The following is a 19,372-nucleotide window of genomic DNA, read 5'->3' on the forward strand; positions in this document are numbered from 1 at the left end:
GCATTGCTGTGGATACGTCTAGTCGGTGCATTGGTTTCATGCTGTATCAATTTCACCCAGGGGAGGATAATTCGATTGCCGTACGTTATGGTTTCAAAGGACTGTCCAAATGGCAGCGTTCATATGGAATAACAAAGTTGGAACTGTTGGGAATGACATATGCTGTTTTGGAATGTGAGTCATACATCAGAGGAACCCATGTTATTCTGGAATGTGACCACCAAGCTCTGAAACCCCTATACCAGAAAAAAAAATTCAAGGGTACCATTTATGACCGCTGATTAGCCTTTCTACAGGAGTTCAATTTTGACATTGTTTACAAGCCGGCTAAAGAAATTTGTGTACCTGATGCATTGTCTCGTGACCTACCAGATAACAGTGACACTAGTTTTGACAGTCCAGATCAGGACGATCTCTTTTTCCCCACATTAAAGAGGACACTGGACAAACTCATTTTGTATTTTGTCGAAAAATGACCCAAGCAAAGACCAAGGCCAATATAGTGTCTTTTTCTACTTCAAGTAAACCATTTGATGTTTGGCAAATTGATCTACAAGGTCCACTGCCTGTGTCATATAAGGGAAATACATACATATTTACTGCTACTTGTATGTTCAGCAAATTTTTGTTCGATGTACCCATACCAGCTAAGGATGCTATTACTGTGTCTTCTGCCTTGTATCAGCGCTTTACTACATTTGGTGGATGCGACACCATACTCAGTGACCAAGGTACTGAATTTACTGCACAGGTAACAACAGAAGTTTGCAAGTTGTTAGGCATATCTCAACAATTTACTCCTAGTTTTGCCCACCATTGTCTCGGTGCATGTGAAAGAATGCACAGAACACTACAAGAACGACTTACTCCGTCTATGGACAAATAAAGACAAAACTGGGATGAGAAGCTCTCATCTATTGTGTTTGCCATTAATCAGAGCATAAACTGTACTTCAGTATATTCCTCATTTGAGATAGTGCTTGGATACAGACCAAGGTTTCCACTGTCACCAGTGACTCTTAATTCTGAATTTCATACTTTACCGAAAGGATGTCAGGAGTATATGCATGCTTTTCTTGACAAACTCCCTACAATCCGCACAGAAGTACGGAACAAGATTGAGGCTAATAAGGAGCAAACCAAAACTCTCATCTTTTACACCTCATGAAAGGTGATTGTGCTTACCTGTCCATTCCTGCAGTAGGCCCTGCACAGAAGCTTCAAGCCAAGTTCTCTGGACCTCATATAGTGCATCAAGTATGCTCAGACTCTCGTGTATTACTCTTAGATCAGAACACTGGGAAATTTTTTTAGTGAACCCATTGAGCAGATTAAAGATGGCTTTTGTTCGTGCACCATCACTACAACCTTATCTACTTGGTCCAGTTATAACTCACACGACAGTCTCGCCTGCTTGTACTGATAAACAGAATCAGATAGACACTCAGACCAGACAGGATTTCAACCAAACATCAGAGCTCCAGAATCCCATGGTAAATACCCAAGGTGATGACCCTTTGACCCAGAATTCTCAGGGAGAAAAACCTTGAAAAGAACACTACACTTGCAGATGGTTCAAAGAAGTGTGCACCTACGGTACCTGTGTTACCCGAACGAGTGCGACTTCGCCGTGTGTGTAAGAAGCCTCTTCGCTATAGAGACTCTGACCAAGATCCTTTCTCAGTTGAAGTTAGTTCAATGTCGGACACTGGAACACTTTACAAGGTTAAACGAGTGCTACTGACACACGCCGAGCGCCGTCAATTCAGCGAAATTCCCCCCATGCATAAAAAAAAATTCTGGGGAAAACACTGTGCTTGGACAAAGAGGATCAGGTAATTCCAATGAGTTCCTAGTGCATTTTTCTGGGGAACCAGCTTAGAATTCTATGTGCTTACCTTAGGAAGCATCGAACACTAAAACACAAAAATAAATCAAACAAAAACCTCCCCCAATGTAAATGTAATTTTTTTTTACTATAATTGAGTTGTATTTTTTTCATGTATTATGAAATTGCTGTGGATGCATGACTGTATTACATTTGAGGATGTAATGATGTCTGAATTTTGAAGGAAATGTATGACATGGTAATTCACCTAAAATTGGTCAGTTGATATCAACATGGTAATTAACACTCATGTGCTACATAGTATTTGATGATGATATTAAAATTTTTGATTTAAATTTTTTTTTTACAGGAGATACCTGTTGTCATGTAATTATTTTTTAAATTTTCAAAAGTTTGCTCGTGACCACTCTGTTTGAGGTCTACTTTACTGTGGATTTATCACTAAAGTGGCATGGAATTACTTGTAGTTGTATGATGTAATGATCTACATTTAGTAAATATATACTTTAGTCACTCAGGCTCAAGAATGTTGTACAAGTTTTTACACCATGACATGTGTTTGCATAGGTTGATGCTTGAAAGAGGTAATGTTCATGTCATTGATGTCATATCAGTTTTGACTGAGTTATCACTTACTTGAATAGCCTTAAATTCAGCTTGTATGATCATGAATCTTTTGTATTTTGGTGTATTTGACTGTATCTCATTTATCATCTACAATTTACTTACATATGCTATGTGATATATGGATATACATTATTGTCATTGTATTTGTATGTGTATACTCAGATTGCTTTGCCAATGACATGGTTCTTATAAAATTGATCAATTATATTTTTGTGGGGGGATGTTGTATTATTGACCATGGCATTGCATAGCAATCTGGATATATGACCGTCCAAGTTTGAGTTGTATAATTTTGAGACTAGAGAGTTCCGATAACAAAATGAAGTAAAAAAAACGTGCTGAAGTCGGAGTCAATTTATTAAAAGAATTGTTTAAATATGTGTAGCCAAGCGAGTATCCATACATATAACATAAGTTTGGGTGTACATATTTTGCCAGACTGTTTTTAATAGACGACTTTCACATTCCTCAATAATATGTTGTAAGCGGCCCGTGTCAAAGGTCAATCGGCGTAAAGTCTTTAACCTAAGCGGCCTTATTGCTAAAACAATACTGAGAGAGATAATTTCACTTGTTTATTTATCGAAAATTTTGAGCCATTTTACGTATACACAATTTGATATAGACTTACACTATGGATCCTGGAGATAGATTTACACCGTGCAAGAATTCCAAACGTGGAAAACAGAAAATTTGAAGGCCTATTTAACCAAGAGGGGTCTGTTAAAGAAATACTAAAGAAGAACTTGTAGCTCTTTGTTTTTCTGCTTCCAAGTTAAATCTACCATTATTCCAACAGCTCGTATATTTTAGAACATAATGCTAAGTGCTATGAAAGTATTTTACTGCTTGTGGAATCCAAGACCCCCTGAAAATCGAAGGATGGATGGACGAGAAGAGTGCAATAGATAAGTGGCCACCGACATTTTTGTCTGACATTACTCAGTTTTTATTAAAGCATGGAGATGTCTCCCTTACAAATTCACTTCTCAAAGATTACAAGGTTGGCAAAGCATATATAACAAGTGGCTGGCTCCAAGAAGTTTTTTATTACCGTTTGACAAGCGAAAAGAAATGCATCTTAAGAGCAAAGTGCACCCTCTCCCAACGAATTCGAGATGATTTACATGACTGCTGGGCAGCAATTTTGAAGAGGTTGAATTTTTTGGGAGCCTACTGTACATGTACTGCAGGGTATGAAAATTTACATTTCAGTGAAACTATATGTAATGGTCAAATTTATTTAAAGATAAAGTGTGTCATACATGTTTTAAATTATACAACATAAATCAATATTGTAGAATGGGGCAAACATGCAAGATGTTATGCATTACTTTTTCACAACGAGTCTGCTAATCAGTATGGGCAAGTCATGTACTATGGCCAGATATGGGTGCAGCCAAAGGTGATGAAAGATACTGGAGCCCTGAAAATATCAGCCTTATGTACCAGCCTGAAGAAATCTTCTCGAGCTAAATATGGTCTATCATTTAAACTATGATTTCATAACATACTTCCATATTGTTGTTTACTTAAATATTCTGTAACCTGAAAAAATTATCCAGTGTCCTTGATAAATACATATTTTTTAAAACTTTAGCTGTTTTTTTTTCATGGTTCATATACAACAAAAACACTAATGAAAGGCTAAATATATATCTTTTTTGAAAAGATTATGAATCAATTTTGTGTTTATATATGATTTAATTTTATAGCTAAAAGCAAATTGGCCACTGAAAAGAAAAAGTACAACCCTCTTGAAATTAGGAGTCCAACACCGCCATACTTGACAGTTTGAGCATGTGCACTTTTTTTTGTTGTCAACTGTTTATTCAAAGGTAAATTATTTCTAACATTATGGACTCTTTATAACAGGGGATTCAAAAATAAGCTGCTACAGTTGACACCTGAGATTGTGCCAAAGGGCATACAACCCTACTCGGACCTGATAATTAGTGATGGTCCCCTTCTTAGTCCATGATGTTTTATTATTATAAAGAATCTTATATTAAGATCGCATAAGATTAGAAAACATTAGTCAAATCATTTTTAGTTTTGCTCCAATTCCATATACCTTTGTCCTCACTGTTAAAATTAATTGTTTACCAATCCGTAAACAAATTTAATTATGTAATTATAAATATGAGTCATCTTGTTTATGACACCTATTTTAAACTTAGTGAAGACAACAGAGTTGTTACAATTAAAACTTGAGCTATTTTATTGTCATTTGAAAGGCAACACAGGTGTCACCCTGCGGAGCATGAATAAGACTTCACAAATTGTCTCCTCACATTTGACAATAAACCAATTAGCATGACTGTATAATTCTGAAATGTATTATTACTAATTAATTAAAAAAATCTATATAAGTTTATAACATAGTTATAAAATTTGTAAGATGGAAATAGAAATGTTTTTTTGTAATGATGTTCACTGACATTCCTGGCACATTACTATGTTGCTTAATAGGGGTGAGGTGTTTTGGTTTGCCCAGTTCTGGAAGTTCATTGGTACATCAAAATATACAATATATCTACTTTAAAAGGATAAATTTTACACCATTCAAAGAATTATGAAAGTTTTGTTTATTAATATAGGTTTACCTCGGACTGGTGTATGTTCCAATTTCAGCTCAGGAAGCAGAGGGAGCCATAAATATACGAAGTAAATACAGGCCATGAAGACCTTTCTGGGATTGATAAATTTGATTTATACCATATCAAAACTTATGGTTCTCAAAATACTTGTTATGAACTTTTAAATTTTTTACCGAAAAGGATTCATGAAATTTCAACTATTGAGAAATTTTCTGTTGGACAACATGAAAATGAAAATTGGCACCGCTTTAAAAACTCAAAGGACGGATAACTGCTTCTAAATTTTATCAAGTATATACAAAATTGAACTTGTTTGGATGGTTTTAGAAAAATGTACAATAGATTTTCCACTTACCAAGTCTATCATGTGCTATACAAAATGTAATCCCAATATCAAATCTTTAAATGTATGGTAAGAAATGAGCCATTAGCAATCTGTTCATTTGAAAAATTATGAAAAAACAACATGTCAATGTGTCATCAAGAATAGTGTGGTCTGTTTATAGACAAGAGAAATATTTTATTTTGCTACAAGATTTACTGGTTTCTTGTTCATGTTGTATCTTCTTGATTAAGTGTCCTTTTGTACCGGAGTGTAAAAAAGTAAATCTTTTTGTGTTTCATATTTCCAGAATATGTAAAAATTTGTAATGATGGTTTTTGTGTTAAAAAAAATCATGCATATTTTACCCAGCATTCAGGGTCAGCTCGGCATAACATCGCAATTGGTGTGATTTATATATATACACAAAAAATGGCCCATTACAATTAGAATCAAATTTGATCAGGAACATATTCAAAATTTTTGTTACCAAATTTAGTTATATTTTTCACTGATTACATTGTACCTGAACTATTACAAGGTAAACTTAATGAATGTCAAGAGAATATAGAACCTATGGATGTTGATGTCGGTACAAGTAACAGTTCTCGATATTTTTGTCCAGTGTGTAGAAACATCATAAAAGAAACAGGGTCTATTACATCCTATAGTGACAGAAGCATTGCTTGTGATGAATGCAATTTGTGGTTTCATTTTAAGTGTGTAAATGTAACACAAACAGTTTAAAAAGAAAGATAAGTGGTTTTGTTTGAAATGTTCAACATCCAAGTAAATTATGTTATTTATTGAAACTGTTTATTGAGGGAGTGTTAAATATTATTTCATTGTCCAGTTTGTTTTTTGAAGTTTAACTGTTACTGTGAAAAAAAATGTTTTACTTGTTCTTTAGGTGCTATGACATAAAAGAAAATTTTGGAATAATTTTTTGTATTTAGGCAAGGGATATATTGCAAATGCCAGCAACAGTTTTAATTATATCATCTAAATGCTGAATAAAGTACACACATGCTTCAGAATTTGTACTTCATTGCGAATGGCTTGCTCAACATATATACGCCTGTTTGCTATTTGCTTTGTTTGCCAATGTCATAATGCTCCTTATAAAATTGAAAATTAATTTTTTTAACCTGTTCTAAGAATTGAATCCTCATTGCATAACAGTCTGGAATAAACTGTCCAAGTTTATTTGTATGTTTTTTTGAGATCTAGAGAGTTCACCGATATAAAAGAATAAAAACACGTGCTGAAGTCGGATTCAATTTATAAGTATGATTGTTTAAATAACTGAATTCAATTTTGGGAGTATCTCTAAAAATATATACATAAGATATGGCGCACAGATAATATTTTTTGTCTGAAGGAGGTTTTTAATTCACACACTTTTTTGTTTTCAAGAAATTTATATAATCCTATTTTGCAATATAAATGACGTAGATAAGAATCTTTAGGTATTTGTCCACAAAAAAAGGATGAAAGATACTATAAAACCCCAAGCGTCAAAGACCAGTAAAACTTTTGCCTTGCATTGTTTTAGTTTTTCTCTCCGTCTGCCTAGCTGTTCATCTGTAAACTATATGTGATCAATTATTTAAAAGAATTAAATTTCATGAAAAAGATAATCATATGATCATCTTGCCTTGAAGAGACTGATATTTTTTTCAGACTGTATTACAACAGCGCAGGGAAGTTCCACTAGCAGATCATGCTCAGCAGGGAACTATCTGGATATCACGTATGGGTACTGGAAAAAAATGGCTTTGCGGTGCATAGTCGAAATTCCATTCACAAAAATGGATTCTAACTGTAATTATCCTATTGGCAGTAGCTGTACTATATATGCCACCAACTCCTGGCTGGGTGGAAATCCATGTTCAGGGTGTACTAAATCATTGGTGTGGTATTACAGTTGCAAAAGTAAGTATCACTTCTTTTTCTATTATTTTCTTTATAGTTTCAGAAATTTCAGTATTTTAAGTTCAAGAGTTTTTTTTAAAACTGCATCGACTCTTATATAGCGTAATGAAAATTTATAATGTAGCCTTATATGATGAAAAAAAAGCACAATATCTTGGATTAATTACATTTACTACAAATATTGTACATAAAGTATACTGATGTTTTCTTAAAATGTGTATTTCCATGCCAGTCCAAAATTTATCTTTACTTTTTTGTCACCCGCTTTTGCGAAAGCGAGGGGACATTAAATATCATTCAATCCTCTGTCAGTCTATCTCGCACAAAAAACTTAAAGTTTGGTCATAACTTTTGAAAGAGAAAAGATAAGGCTTTTATATTTCATATGTACATTACCTACAACAATACCTTTCCAAATATCCTATGATTTTTGACCCCGTGACCTTGAAGTTTGATCTAATTTTCAAAATTTAACATTACTTTAAATTGGCTATGACTTTAGAATGAGAAGAGAAAGGACTTTTATAATATATTATACATGTACATGTATATTAAATTACCTTCGACAAGACCAAAATATACTTTTTTTTTGACCCCTTGATTTTAATATTTGATTTACTTTTCAAAACTTTTATCTTTGCTTATAACTTTTAATTAGAAGGGATAGGATTCCATATTTTAAATGTACATTATCTGTGACTGGTTCTTTCCAAATATACTATGATTTTTCACCCTTGCCTTGAAGTATGACGTTTCTAAAAAATAATTTTACCTGAAATTGGTCTTAAAATTTGAATAAGTAAAGATAGGGCTTTCATATTACACTATCTGTGATAAGACCAATCCAAATATACTATGTTTTTGTATCCCGTGCCTTTATCTTGAAGTTTGACCTACTCTGCAAAATTTTATCTTTGCTTAAACTTTTTTTTGAGAAAAGATGTGCTTTCATATTTGACATGTATATTACTAGTATATCTGTGATAAGATGTTTCCGAGCATGCTATGATTTTTGACGTCTTGGCCTTGAACTTCATATTTGACATAATTTTCAAACATATTAACTTTGGTGATCACATTTGATACGTGAATTACCTGTGTCAAAATGTTACCAAATGTGCTATGATATTTGCCCCTAACATCAGGGATAGACATTAACTTTAATATTTACTTGTCCTTCGGGCAAGTGAACTACAATTTTGACTTGTCCGAAGGTAAAACTTGGTTGCCCAAAATTTTTAAAGAAGAAAATACCAGTTACGGTATCTCAGTTTGTTGTTGTAAATATTGAAGAGTGACGAAATAATTTCCATTTTGAAGTTAACTGCTGGAAAAAAAAAAGTTCATTATCATATGACGTCAATGCTACATTTTGTAAATATATAAACCACTTTCCTGTCATTCACTATGCTGAAATGACACAGAGTATTGCAGGATTACTAGTATTATTTTCAATAATTTTAACTTTTTCCCTGGGCTAAGAATTGAGGTCATGCTAAAAGGAAAAAGTTCCAATGTTTTGAATTAAGATACATCGTTCACCGAGAATAACTGCTGTTCTTTATATTCCATTAGTGAGTAAATAAACTATTCTGTATTAAGAATATAAAGTACGTTAATTGTTTCAGAAAGTATTTTAATTCAAGAGAGCGCCTTTTTTACTACAAATATTGTACATAAAGTATACTGATGTTTTCTTAGTCCAAAATTTTTTTACTTTTTTGTCACTCGCTTTTTTTTCAATCCTCTGTCAGTTATCTCGCACAAAACAGAATAACGAAAGAGAAAAGAAATTTATTTGATATCATTATACAAAATACAAAAAAAAACCCGTAAAGTTTGATCTAATTTTCAAAATTTAACATTACTATTAAATTGGTGTGACTTTATGTGTGTGAAAGGAAGATAATATATTGCAAAAACAATAATCCCGTATTTATAACTTTTAAAGGGATAGGATTCCATATTTTAAATGTACTTGGACTGGTTTTTGAAATTTATTGTGTTGTTTTACCTAAACTTCTTAAAATTTGAATAAGTAAAGATTAATTAAAATTGTTTGTGTCAAAATTTTATCTTTGTTTAAAGAAATATTTACTTACTAGTATATCTGTGATAAGATGTTTCCGAGCATGCTATGATTTTTGACGTCTTGGCCTTGAACTTCATATTTGACCTAATTTTCAAACATATTAACTTTGGTGATCATATTTGATACGTGAATTACCTGTGTCAAAATGTTACCAAATGTGGTATGATATTTGCCCTCTAACCTCACCTTGACCTTCATGTCTGATCTCCCATCTACTAAGACACCCAAAGCGGTGGACCACAATTCTTTGAATTTGCTTGATCTTTATATATAATCCATGTAATTTCGATTAATAAATGGCCTCTTTGCTAAATCTCTGACATGCTGGAATTTTAATTGAATGTACTGTTATAGAAAGATTTCTGCTTGTAATTTGTTATACATTTATAGTGAACTTGTATCTTATTTTTTATAGACATAATTAATATATTTGTTGTGTATTCAGCAATATGGGGAAATTGGGGATCATGGTCGTCATGTCCCGGTGACTGCTCGACTCAGTCAATAGTTAGATACAGATCTTGTGTCAGGCCAGGAGGAGGATGTGGAACAGCTCCTTCACAATCCATGGGCTGTCTAAGATATGGCTGTACTTGTAAGTAAATAAACTTGGTTGTTTTGAGTAGAGCATTTCACTTTAATATTTGACCATTAAGTGCGTATTTACCTGCTTAATCAAACTAGTTGATTTTTTAAACTTACCTTTTTTGAAGCCATAGTTATGAAAACATATATTCTTATTTTTCACCAACTCCGCCAAAACACAATTACCAGTTAAGTTGTTTAAGGTAAGGCGAGTTAACTATGCATCGGACTCATACCTTGCTTCGGACAACTTTCGGCAATAAAATCTCTGAACCTGAGAGTCTTGTTGTTTTTACTTGTTTCTGTCTTCAAGCTGAAGATTTAAATTTTCATGATGCCAATTTTTATTATCATGTGATAAAATTACCCCAAGAATGGCCTTGAAATTACGTCATATTGGCTTCAATGGGAAATAACCAGATGTTTATGAATTTGCAATTTTTAGAGTTGTCGTTCTTTGAATTCGACTTAAACGGAACGAGTAGGACCTATGTGAATTTTTTCAATGATTTGTAATTTAACGTTAATTTAACGTTTCACTTCAATATTTGTAAAAAAAAAAAAAAAAAAAAAAATTACAGTTGGTTTTTACTTCAGGCGCGGATCCGGAATTTTTTCCGGGGGGGGGGGGGTCCACCCCAGTTAAATAATTTCCAACCCAGAAATTTCTTGACAAGGCATATAAAAATACAAAAAAAAACTCCCGTAAATTGTTTCCCAAACGTGAAAAACCTATTTCATGTGTGTGCGTATGTGTGTGTCACAGGCACCTGACGTTACTTATTTTTCTTTTGATAAAAAAATATACACATAACTAATAATAAACATTAGTTATGTGTGTGTGTAACGTCAGGTGGTGTGTGTGTGTGAGTGAGGGTGTGTGTGTGTTGGGGGATGGGGGGGGGGGTAGTGCATCATGCTTCCTTCCATGCAAAACTCTAAACTGTGAGGGAAAATACAAGTTATCAATATATGACGTCTAGTGTCTGACTCAATTTATGTCTACAAACCAGAGTATGATAAGCCACGAGAAAAAGGTGCAATTTTGTCCTATTGCACGTACTTTAAAGCCTTTCTGAGTCACATTTGTGCAACAATATCTTCAATTAAATTTAAGTTAATGTCAGTTTTTATAGAAAAGATAAAAGTATACCCATACTCAAAAAATAAATCAATGTGATAAAGATATGACATTTCCCAGTTCAAATAGCGTTTGTCCGATTCATTTTAAATAATGTCCAATCCATGGTGAATTCTTAGTCATTTACCAAAAAATCGGTTTTTAATTATATTTTCTCAATAAATAACATGCAATTGTATACCAAAGAACAAGGTATGGTTTCCATACAAATCTTGCCCTGTGGTTTCTAAAAAAAATGAAACTGGTGTAAAAGATAAAAACTAATGCTTTCTGAATCATTGAAATGCTATACAGAAAAATCATACAAATCAAAGGCCTTTTCTGTTAAAAATACAGAAGTGCAACACATTAATGACGTCATATTTGCAGAATGGTAATCCTTTGTGCCATATTCTTTCCTGATTTATCACAGTCATATACTTAAATGATATTAAAGCCGGTTTCAAAACTTTTCGATGACATTACATTTTTAGGGCACAATAAAGCTAAAACCATACCTTCTTCTTTATATTCTAATCACATACTAAATGTTTAGCTCCATTTTGATAATTTTCCGTTGGTAGTGATATCGCTAGAAGTTATTGAATTAAATACTTAGGTGTCCGATGCATGGTAAGTGCACCCTATATCACTCGTCAGCTTTAAAAAAAACTTTTACTTCAAAACGATTAATTACGTACAATTCAATTTTTATGAATTATAAAATATATACAAATCATTCATTATTAAAAACCGTTCAAAAATTCATAAAATAACAAGATTTATGATGGATTATTTTTTGTGGTGTAAGGATATTTGGCAGGTAATTCTTCAATTCAACACATTTATCAAATTTCATATCGTGAAACTTTGTCCCCATGTGCTTTCACTCGGAGGATATTTTACGTAAAGATATGCTACAAATATTAAATATAGTCTCAATTGATTTTTTTAAAACAAGTTTTACACCTCTCAACAAACCTTGCCAAGAAATGAAGATATATAATTAAGGAAATCAAGATAAAATTTACACAGTCATAAAAAGTTTCATACAAGAATACATTTTATTGCATATTTAGATTTTTAATACCTCAAATATGATATTCTTTAGTACAAAAAATTCACAAAATAATTTATGCGCATTAATTTGAATGTTCAATGATAAATATATTATTGAATGTTCAATGATAAATATATTATTCAAACTATTTTAGATAAAATAAGATTATATTTATTGTCATGATTTCATCTGATAAAATATGACCAAGGTTATGTGATTAATCAAGGAGTGACAATTTAAGTGGAAAAAGGTCTAACTATATTGAACCGTACATATGTAGCTCAGTCAGATGCACACTGACCCCCTCCCTCCCTTTTCTTTGCGATTTTTAGTCATACTACATGATTAATTATCAAAATTACGAGGGGTGATCAAAAAGTTCGCGAACAAATTGAATAACTTCCATAAAACAAATAAAATTGCGTTTCAGTGTTCATTATTTTTTAAAGTAGCCCTCTCTGATTTTAATGCACATCTGCCACCGTTCTGCCCATGCGTGAATCACGTGGTCCAGGTGGTCACGTGACATGCTCCGAAAGCAGTCTGTTCAAAGACGCTAACATATTTTCCGAGTCTTATATGTCTTACCTTGCAAGTAAATTTTTATAACAAGAACAGTCCATTTGTCAGAAATGACCAAATCTCGGAAATAGGATGGTTCGGTAAGGATATGCTTCGCTAGAAAGAGCACTGTGACCATCACAACCTGAGTCATCTGTCTGAGGAACGTCGTTTATCCTATATGAATAAATAGCATGGGGGTGTTATTTTTATCATATTTTATATATTTAAAGTCTAAAGTAAACAATATTTCAGGGATTTAACTATTATAATTATAATTGTTAAGATATTCAACTATTTTTTGTAGCTGTAACTTTGCGATCTTTCTTAACAAATTGCCTAACAACAGACACATCTCTTACCGAGCTTGCCTTCGCTGGGCTACAAAACAAAAATAATTTTGAACCATCTCCCACCCTTCGCTAAAACAATCAATCCAATTTATTATTGAACGTCTGGAAAGTATATTGTCTTCATAAACATTGTACAAATTATTATAAATTACTTCAAAGGAATTTTTAAGTTATACGCTAAACTTTACAGCCGTTCGTTCTTTGAGTAAGACTGGGGCAACCATTTTTCGTCGTGAGTCACCTGCATATTGACGTCATTTTCACATTGTGACGTCACAATGATGGAGAAAATAATTACTTTTCATATGCTATTTATAGAACATGTGCATGACTTTAGGTGTGCCAAATTTCATTCTGATCTATATTGTAGTTTTGTAAATATTGAGATAGTTCGCTTTTTGATCACCCCTCGTATTCTTCTAAAAAATCCTTGATATTACAAATTTCACGAGTTACATAATTTAATAGATTTAAACATTGCAGTTGTCACTGGGGACAGTTTAGTCATGTAATCATTCATTTGGCAATTTCAGTAGTAGTGTTGAATTAAAGCAAAATATAACATTGGGATGATATAATTTAAGCCCCTTAAGGTAGGATTTTTCTCACAAAAAACTGTATTTCTTGTTTTTAAAAATTAATGAAATTTTCACAGAATCATGAAGACAATATGATAAGTGATGGTATTAGTTTGATTAGTTTTGACCGTTTTATATTAGATTCAAGGTCAGGTCAAGGTTTAACCTTTTCCCTGGTCATTAAATATAAATGCATCCAATCATGAGATAGGGTCTTCTATTTCAAAAGATTAAATGTTTTTCTTTTTGCATAAAAAGATATTACCATATAGGGTCTATAAGATGATATTACCAAATTGACACAAATAGTTTAAATTAACAAAAATGGATTTTGGCTAATCCGAATTTTCTCTATTTTTCTGAATTTTTAGGATATTTAAGTTATTTTTATGTGCGCCCTATATTTAACTTTTTCTTATTTTTAGCCGGGCTCATTGCTCGTAGAGCAATGCCCGGCTATTGCGACGGTGAGCAACAGAAAATGCTGCTTCTTCACCGCCAAATTGAGTTTACGAGTAAAAATATAGTACGTACGCCCAGCTGCTGTTGAGAAAACAAAATCCGTTCAAACACCTTAAGAAATAGTAAATCTAATATTTTTATCCAAATACTAAATTGTTTAATATTTTTCCTGGCTCCTTTGACTAATATTTTACAAAGCGATTCAAAAGGTGCGAAAGGTTTTCATCAGGTATCCATGAATGCGTAATATTCTATAAATAAAGGTTGTACTATCAGGCTAACACAAATGCAGGGAACATCATTAATGACTTGATGCAAAACTCCCCGCTGAGGACACATCAGTGCATCGTCGTTTGACCTTAATTAATCTTGCTGCATCGGTGTTTATTTACTTCTGTTTGTATATAAAACCCCGAAACGATACATGTGATAAATATTTTACGCTGATAATTTCTAGCTATATTTTATTTAATTTTTAAAACTTTTTAATACTATACATGCCATTGAGATATTTTTGTGTGTAACATATCCTCTAAACGTCTGAACTTGATTTCAAAACTGTCACCACGGTCTTTGTTCAATACCCTGTAAATGAGCCCGGCTTTCAGTACTTCTGAGTACTTTGATTACATATAGTAAAGCAGTCATATAGAGATACAAAATGAAACAAAAACAAAAAGTTTTGACCGTTTAGTAAGAGAGTAAAACCACGATTTTTGGCTCATATCTGTACTTAGAGTCGAAACTTTTAAAAGCAAATATAATTGTAGTTTGTTTGGAAAATCATATTTATTTGATATATTTTAAAACTTTAGTTCCTTATTATTAATTTAGCTAACATTTGAAAAATTCTTCTGGTCTTTGATTGTGTAAAAATTATAACTAAATTCGTAGTTCAATAATAATTTTGAGAGGCAGTAAAGAAGATATTTTCATACGCCACCATTCCGCCAAAAATATAGTCCCTGCTAGTTTTCAAACACAATTGACCATTTCTATTTAAAGTTGTACAATTGTGACGAGGAAAGAAAAATATGGTCTTTTAAATCTCTTTCACCTAAATATATAAGACATATAAGTAAATATACATTGAATATTTCCTTTACTCAGAAACCAGAGAAGAATCCTACCTTAAGTCCGCCTCTCTTCGAGCATGTAAACTGCTGATAAATTACAATGTTCTTTTCTCCCATTCTTTCAATACATATTTTAGTTGAGTTTTTAAAAGTACAAGGAAATTGCCCTTCTATGGCATTTTAAAACAGTTGTTTTGATAAGTTAATCAATTAATACTTAACATTTTAGGGCCACACTTGGCTTAAGAAATTTTGCTTTACGGTATGCTACTCCTGAATGCTAGCTTCAATGCGAAATAAATGTTTGCTAGAACGTTCTTGCTTGGTCATATTGGGATATAATTTCATATCCATGTATTTATAAATTTATAGTTATACAAACTTAGGAATGAATACGATAGCCGGAAAGGCTTTCAGTAGATACATGTATGACATTTGAACAAACATGTAATAACTTTACCCAAGAATTTTGATTCATATCGGCCCAGGAGTTAAAAAAAATGCGAGAAGTTTAGATATAAACAAACGGACGCCGGACAAAATGTGTTAAGAAAAGTTCAGTTGAGCTTTTAGATTAGGTAAACTGAAAATGATGTAATTATTTTTTATCACTTACTTTTAAAAAGCGGCATTACCAAACTTTAAAAGTTGTTTGTGAATTGAAAAATGTCATAGAAAGCAAGTTTACAATTTTTCGATAATAACGAAATATGTCCAATCTAATTATTAGTCCCCTACCGATGGAGCAGGGCGGGAATATAGGTTTCATATGCCTCTGTCCGTCCGTCTGTCTGTCCCTCTTGGTTTTCGGCACTTTTTTCCAAAACCTTGCAGATATTGAGCTGAATTTTGGTATGCGAGTGTATCTTGATGATTTACAGATCAAGTTTGCATTTAGTTCCGGTTCAATGACCTAATTGAAAAACGACCTTTTCACTTTTTCTGGGTTTTCCGCACTTTTTTTTCTAAACGCTTACATAGGAGTTAATTTTTGGTATGTGATTTTACCTTGATGAGTTAAAGGTCAAGTTTGCATTTCGTTCCACTTCATTGAATTTTCACAGAATTATGGAATTTAACTTTTTTTATTATGGGGTTTATGATCGGGATCGTGTTGCATGAAATAAATGTACAGTTCCAAAGGAGATTTTCATGTTAAAAATTATTGATTTGAAACTTGCTGGGTAGCTTTATGGTGAAAAACCGAATCAAATTGATATTTTTTAAGTATGAAATTGTTTTGTGGCATTTTTTCATTAAATGAAGCGGGATCCGGGTAGGGGACATGTATTGTTTATGCAATACTCTCAGAATGCTTGTTTAAAATTATTCACGTTTTTTTTTAAATTTTGATATAATTCATTTCGGAATTGATAAAACAGAATTTTGCAGATTTACAGTCCATGCATTATATGTTTTGGACTGACTAATGGTATAATATTTTTTTAAATTTTCTTTTTTACCAGCATCTGCAGAATTCAGCAGGTCTACACCAAATGACCAAGTCTACAAAACGCTTTCACCAAATTGTTTCCTTGCCTTGGGGAGAACTTCCTTTACTTTTAGAGCGAAGGCTAACAATGACATTCATGTGTTGCTGAATACTGTGGATTCCAGCTCTGTTGCTGCCAGCTATGAAGCTATCATTGCCGGATGGGCCAATACTAAGACTGAACTAAGGATAGATGGAGCTATGTGTGCTGAACATTATCAAGCACTTTTGAGCCAATCCTGGTACGACGAGTTCTGGATCTCATGGTCTTCGAACACAATCAAAATGGGCACTGGAAAGTCAGTCGGCAGTAACACGAAATTGAGCTGTACACATTCCCCGATGTATGACATCAAGTACATTTTGATCAGAACAGGATGGGGTTCAACAGGACAATGGAGGTTCCCTAACGGTATGTATTTAAAGACACATAAAAATAGCGCTCAAAATAAAACAATTATTGGTCATATATCTAAGTATATACTTTTATATTGGGGGAATAAGCACAAAACTTCAGGCCAGAAGAAAATTGTTAAACGATTTATATAGAACATACGCCTCCCTGTTGAATGTAGCTTACGTTGTATTTTGAATACGATAAAAGACCAAATAATCATTACGAATACAAATTAAAGCCTGATATTGTAGAATTCTTGTATGTACTTATTTTGCACATACCAAGAACCATTAAAAGATCGCTTCATGATTTCTTTAACTAGACAATTTCCCCTGGTCATGATGATAAACATAAAGCTGTGTTTTATCTTCCTGTGTAACAGCAAAAGTGACACCCATAGGATATTGACCAGGGTCAAATTTCAACGTAGAAAAGTGACTTAGGGTCAAACTGCAAGACTACGTGAATTATGATTTTAAATTTTTAATAAATGATTTAAAAACATTAATTTATTAATCATATTGAATTATTACATGTAACATATTTTTTCTACATACATGTGTATTCTAGTACTTCCGCGCAAGTATCGAGTTCTATATTACATACACTGTACATGTACTGTTTTTCTCACAATTTTCTTCCAGATGTTTCCTGTACCCATGAATTAAACGGCAACGTGAACGTTCCCACAAGTTCTACAGGTTGTAATGGAGTCAGCACTTACGCATGTAACTCAGGGTACAAACAGGTTGCTGGGAACACACAGCGAACATGTTACGGAAAGTTCTGGACGGGATACCCGCTTGTCTGTTCCGGTCAGGATTTAGCTTTTGTTTTTTAATGCTTACTTAAGTTGATTGAAATGATTAAAATATAGGTTTCAAACAAGAATTCAGATGCATGTTTAATTTTTTTTTCAGTTTCAACCTGCAAGATTGACATCCTGTTTATTATAGAGGCTTCCTCATACACCTCTTCTATATACTCAGAATTAGTATCGGTTATTGGTGATTTGGTGAGGACTATGCAAATTTCAACCAGTAATATACAAGTTGGGGTGATATCCTATGACAATGCTATCGACCAGAATTTCAAGTTTAACGTTTATACTACAGCGGCATCGTTGGACACCGCAATTACGGCATTAACAATACCAAGCGCCTCTACAACGGTTAACCTGGCCGAGGCATTGCGTGTTGCATTTTACGATTTTTTTAAACTGTCAAATGGAAACAGATTTCAAGCATATAAATATTTCGTTATTGTTGGTAAATCAAGCCCTACAAATGCCGGTTCAGCTATTGGACTCAATATACGACAGGTGGCAAAGAATCGGGTGTTCGGAATCGGTAAGAAATTAAAATTTTCTTTTTCTACTGAAATTAAATTTTCATACTAAGTGTTTTTTTTCTCTATAGATTCACAGTAAAAGACATAAAAACAGAACATTGTCTGGTTCCGTCCTCTACAGTTGATGGAAGTATATAACACTATAAGATTGTAGAAACTCTATATGGATTTAATTGTATGCATTTGAAGGATTTTTCTTCATATTTCTTGTATTTGTGAAAAAAGATTCGAGAAGATATTATCACTGAGTTATGATGTGAATTAGATTAAATTTGATCGTTGTATTTTAAAAATAAGGTCAGATCGTAAGAACGAAAAGTATTTTTTTTTCTCATTTTATAATATATAATTTTTTATACTTTGACGATTTAATACAGCTCAGCGGCCATGAGAGTGGCTTTTGTTATTCCCACTTATTAGTCACATGCCATCTATCGCCTATACCAAGTTGTAAAAACAACGTATATAAAGGTTACATCATGGAAGTTCTAAAGTGAAAGCAAATTGTCACATTACCCGTATCTGGTGACGTATGCATCAGGAGTTCAAATTCTAGTTATTTACAAGTTGTGAGGGAACATGGCGGTCGTTATGGAAATGGAGAAGATCTGACAGTTTGGTATTTAAAAAAAACGGATGATGATTTAAAGAATTACATGTAACTCTTCTAACGTTAAAGTAAAACACAACACAAACATACAATGTCTGACAGCCAGACGTGATTGCTGGACATCCGTAATTAGTCCCCTACCGGTGAAACCGGAGGAGACTATAGATTTCCTCTGAGTCTGTCCGTCTGTCTGTCCCGCCATCTGTCAGTCTGTCCCATTTGGTTTTCCGGTTGCAGATATTGAGCTGATTTTTGGTATGTAGGCGTATATCTTGATAAGGTATAGATCAAGTTTGAATTTCG

At 33.0% G+C, this 19,372-nt stretch overlaps 1 protein-coding gene across 1 annotated transcript; it reads left to right on the forward strand.

Moving 5' to 3' along the window:
* Positions 1-1,337: 1,337 nt before the first annotated feature.
* Positions 1,338-18,458, forward strand: LOC134265330 (uncharacterized; the record flags this gene model as incomplete). The annotated part of the gene is made up of 7 exons (XM_062747583.1): positions 1,338-1,493; positions 5,077-5,143; positions 7,082-7,333; positions 9,871-10,020; positions 16,687-17,124; positions 17,754-17,924; positions 18,030-18,458. Coding segments are annotated over exons 1-7 (1,663 nt in total), but the record flags the coding sequence as incomplete, so codon positions are not given.
* Positions 18,459-19,372: the final 914 nt, after the last annotated feature.

The sequence above is a fragment of the Saccostrea cucullata genome, unplaced genomic scaffold (assembly GCF_032062105.1).
Source record: "Saccostrea cucullata isolate Sc308-1 unplaced genomic scaffold, CSIRO_AGI_Scuc_v1 ctg1803, whole genome shotgun sequence".
NCBI lineage: Eukaryota > Metazoa > Mollusca > Bivalvia > Ostreida > Ostreidae > Saccostrea > Saccostrea cuccullata.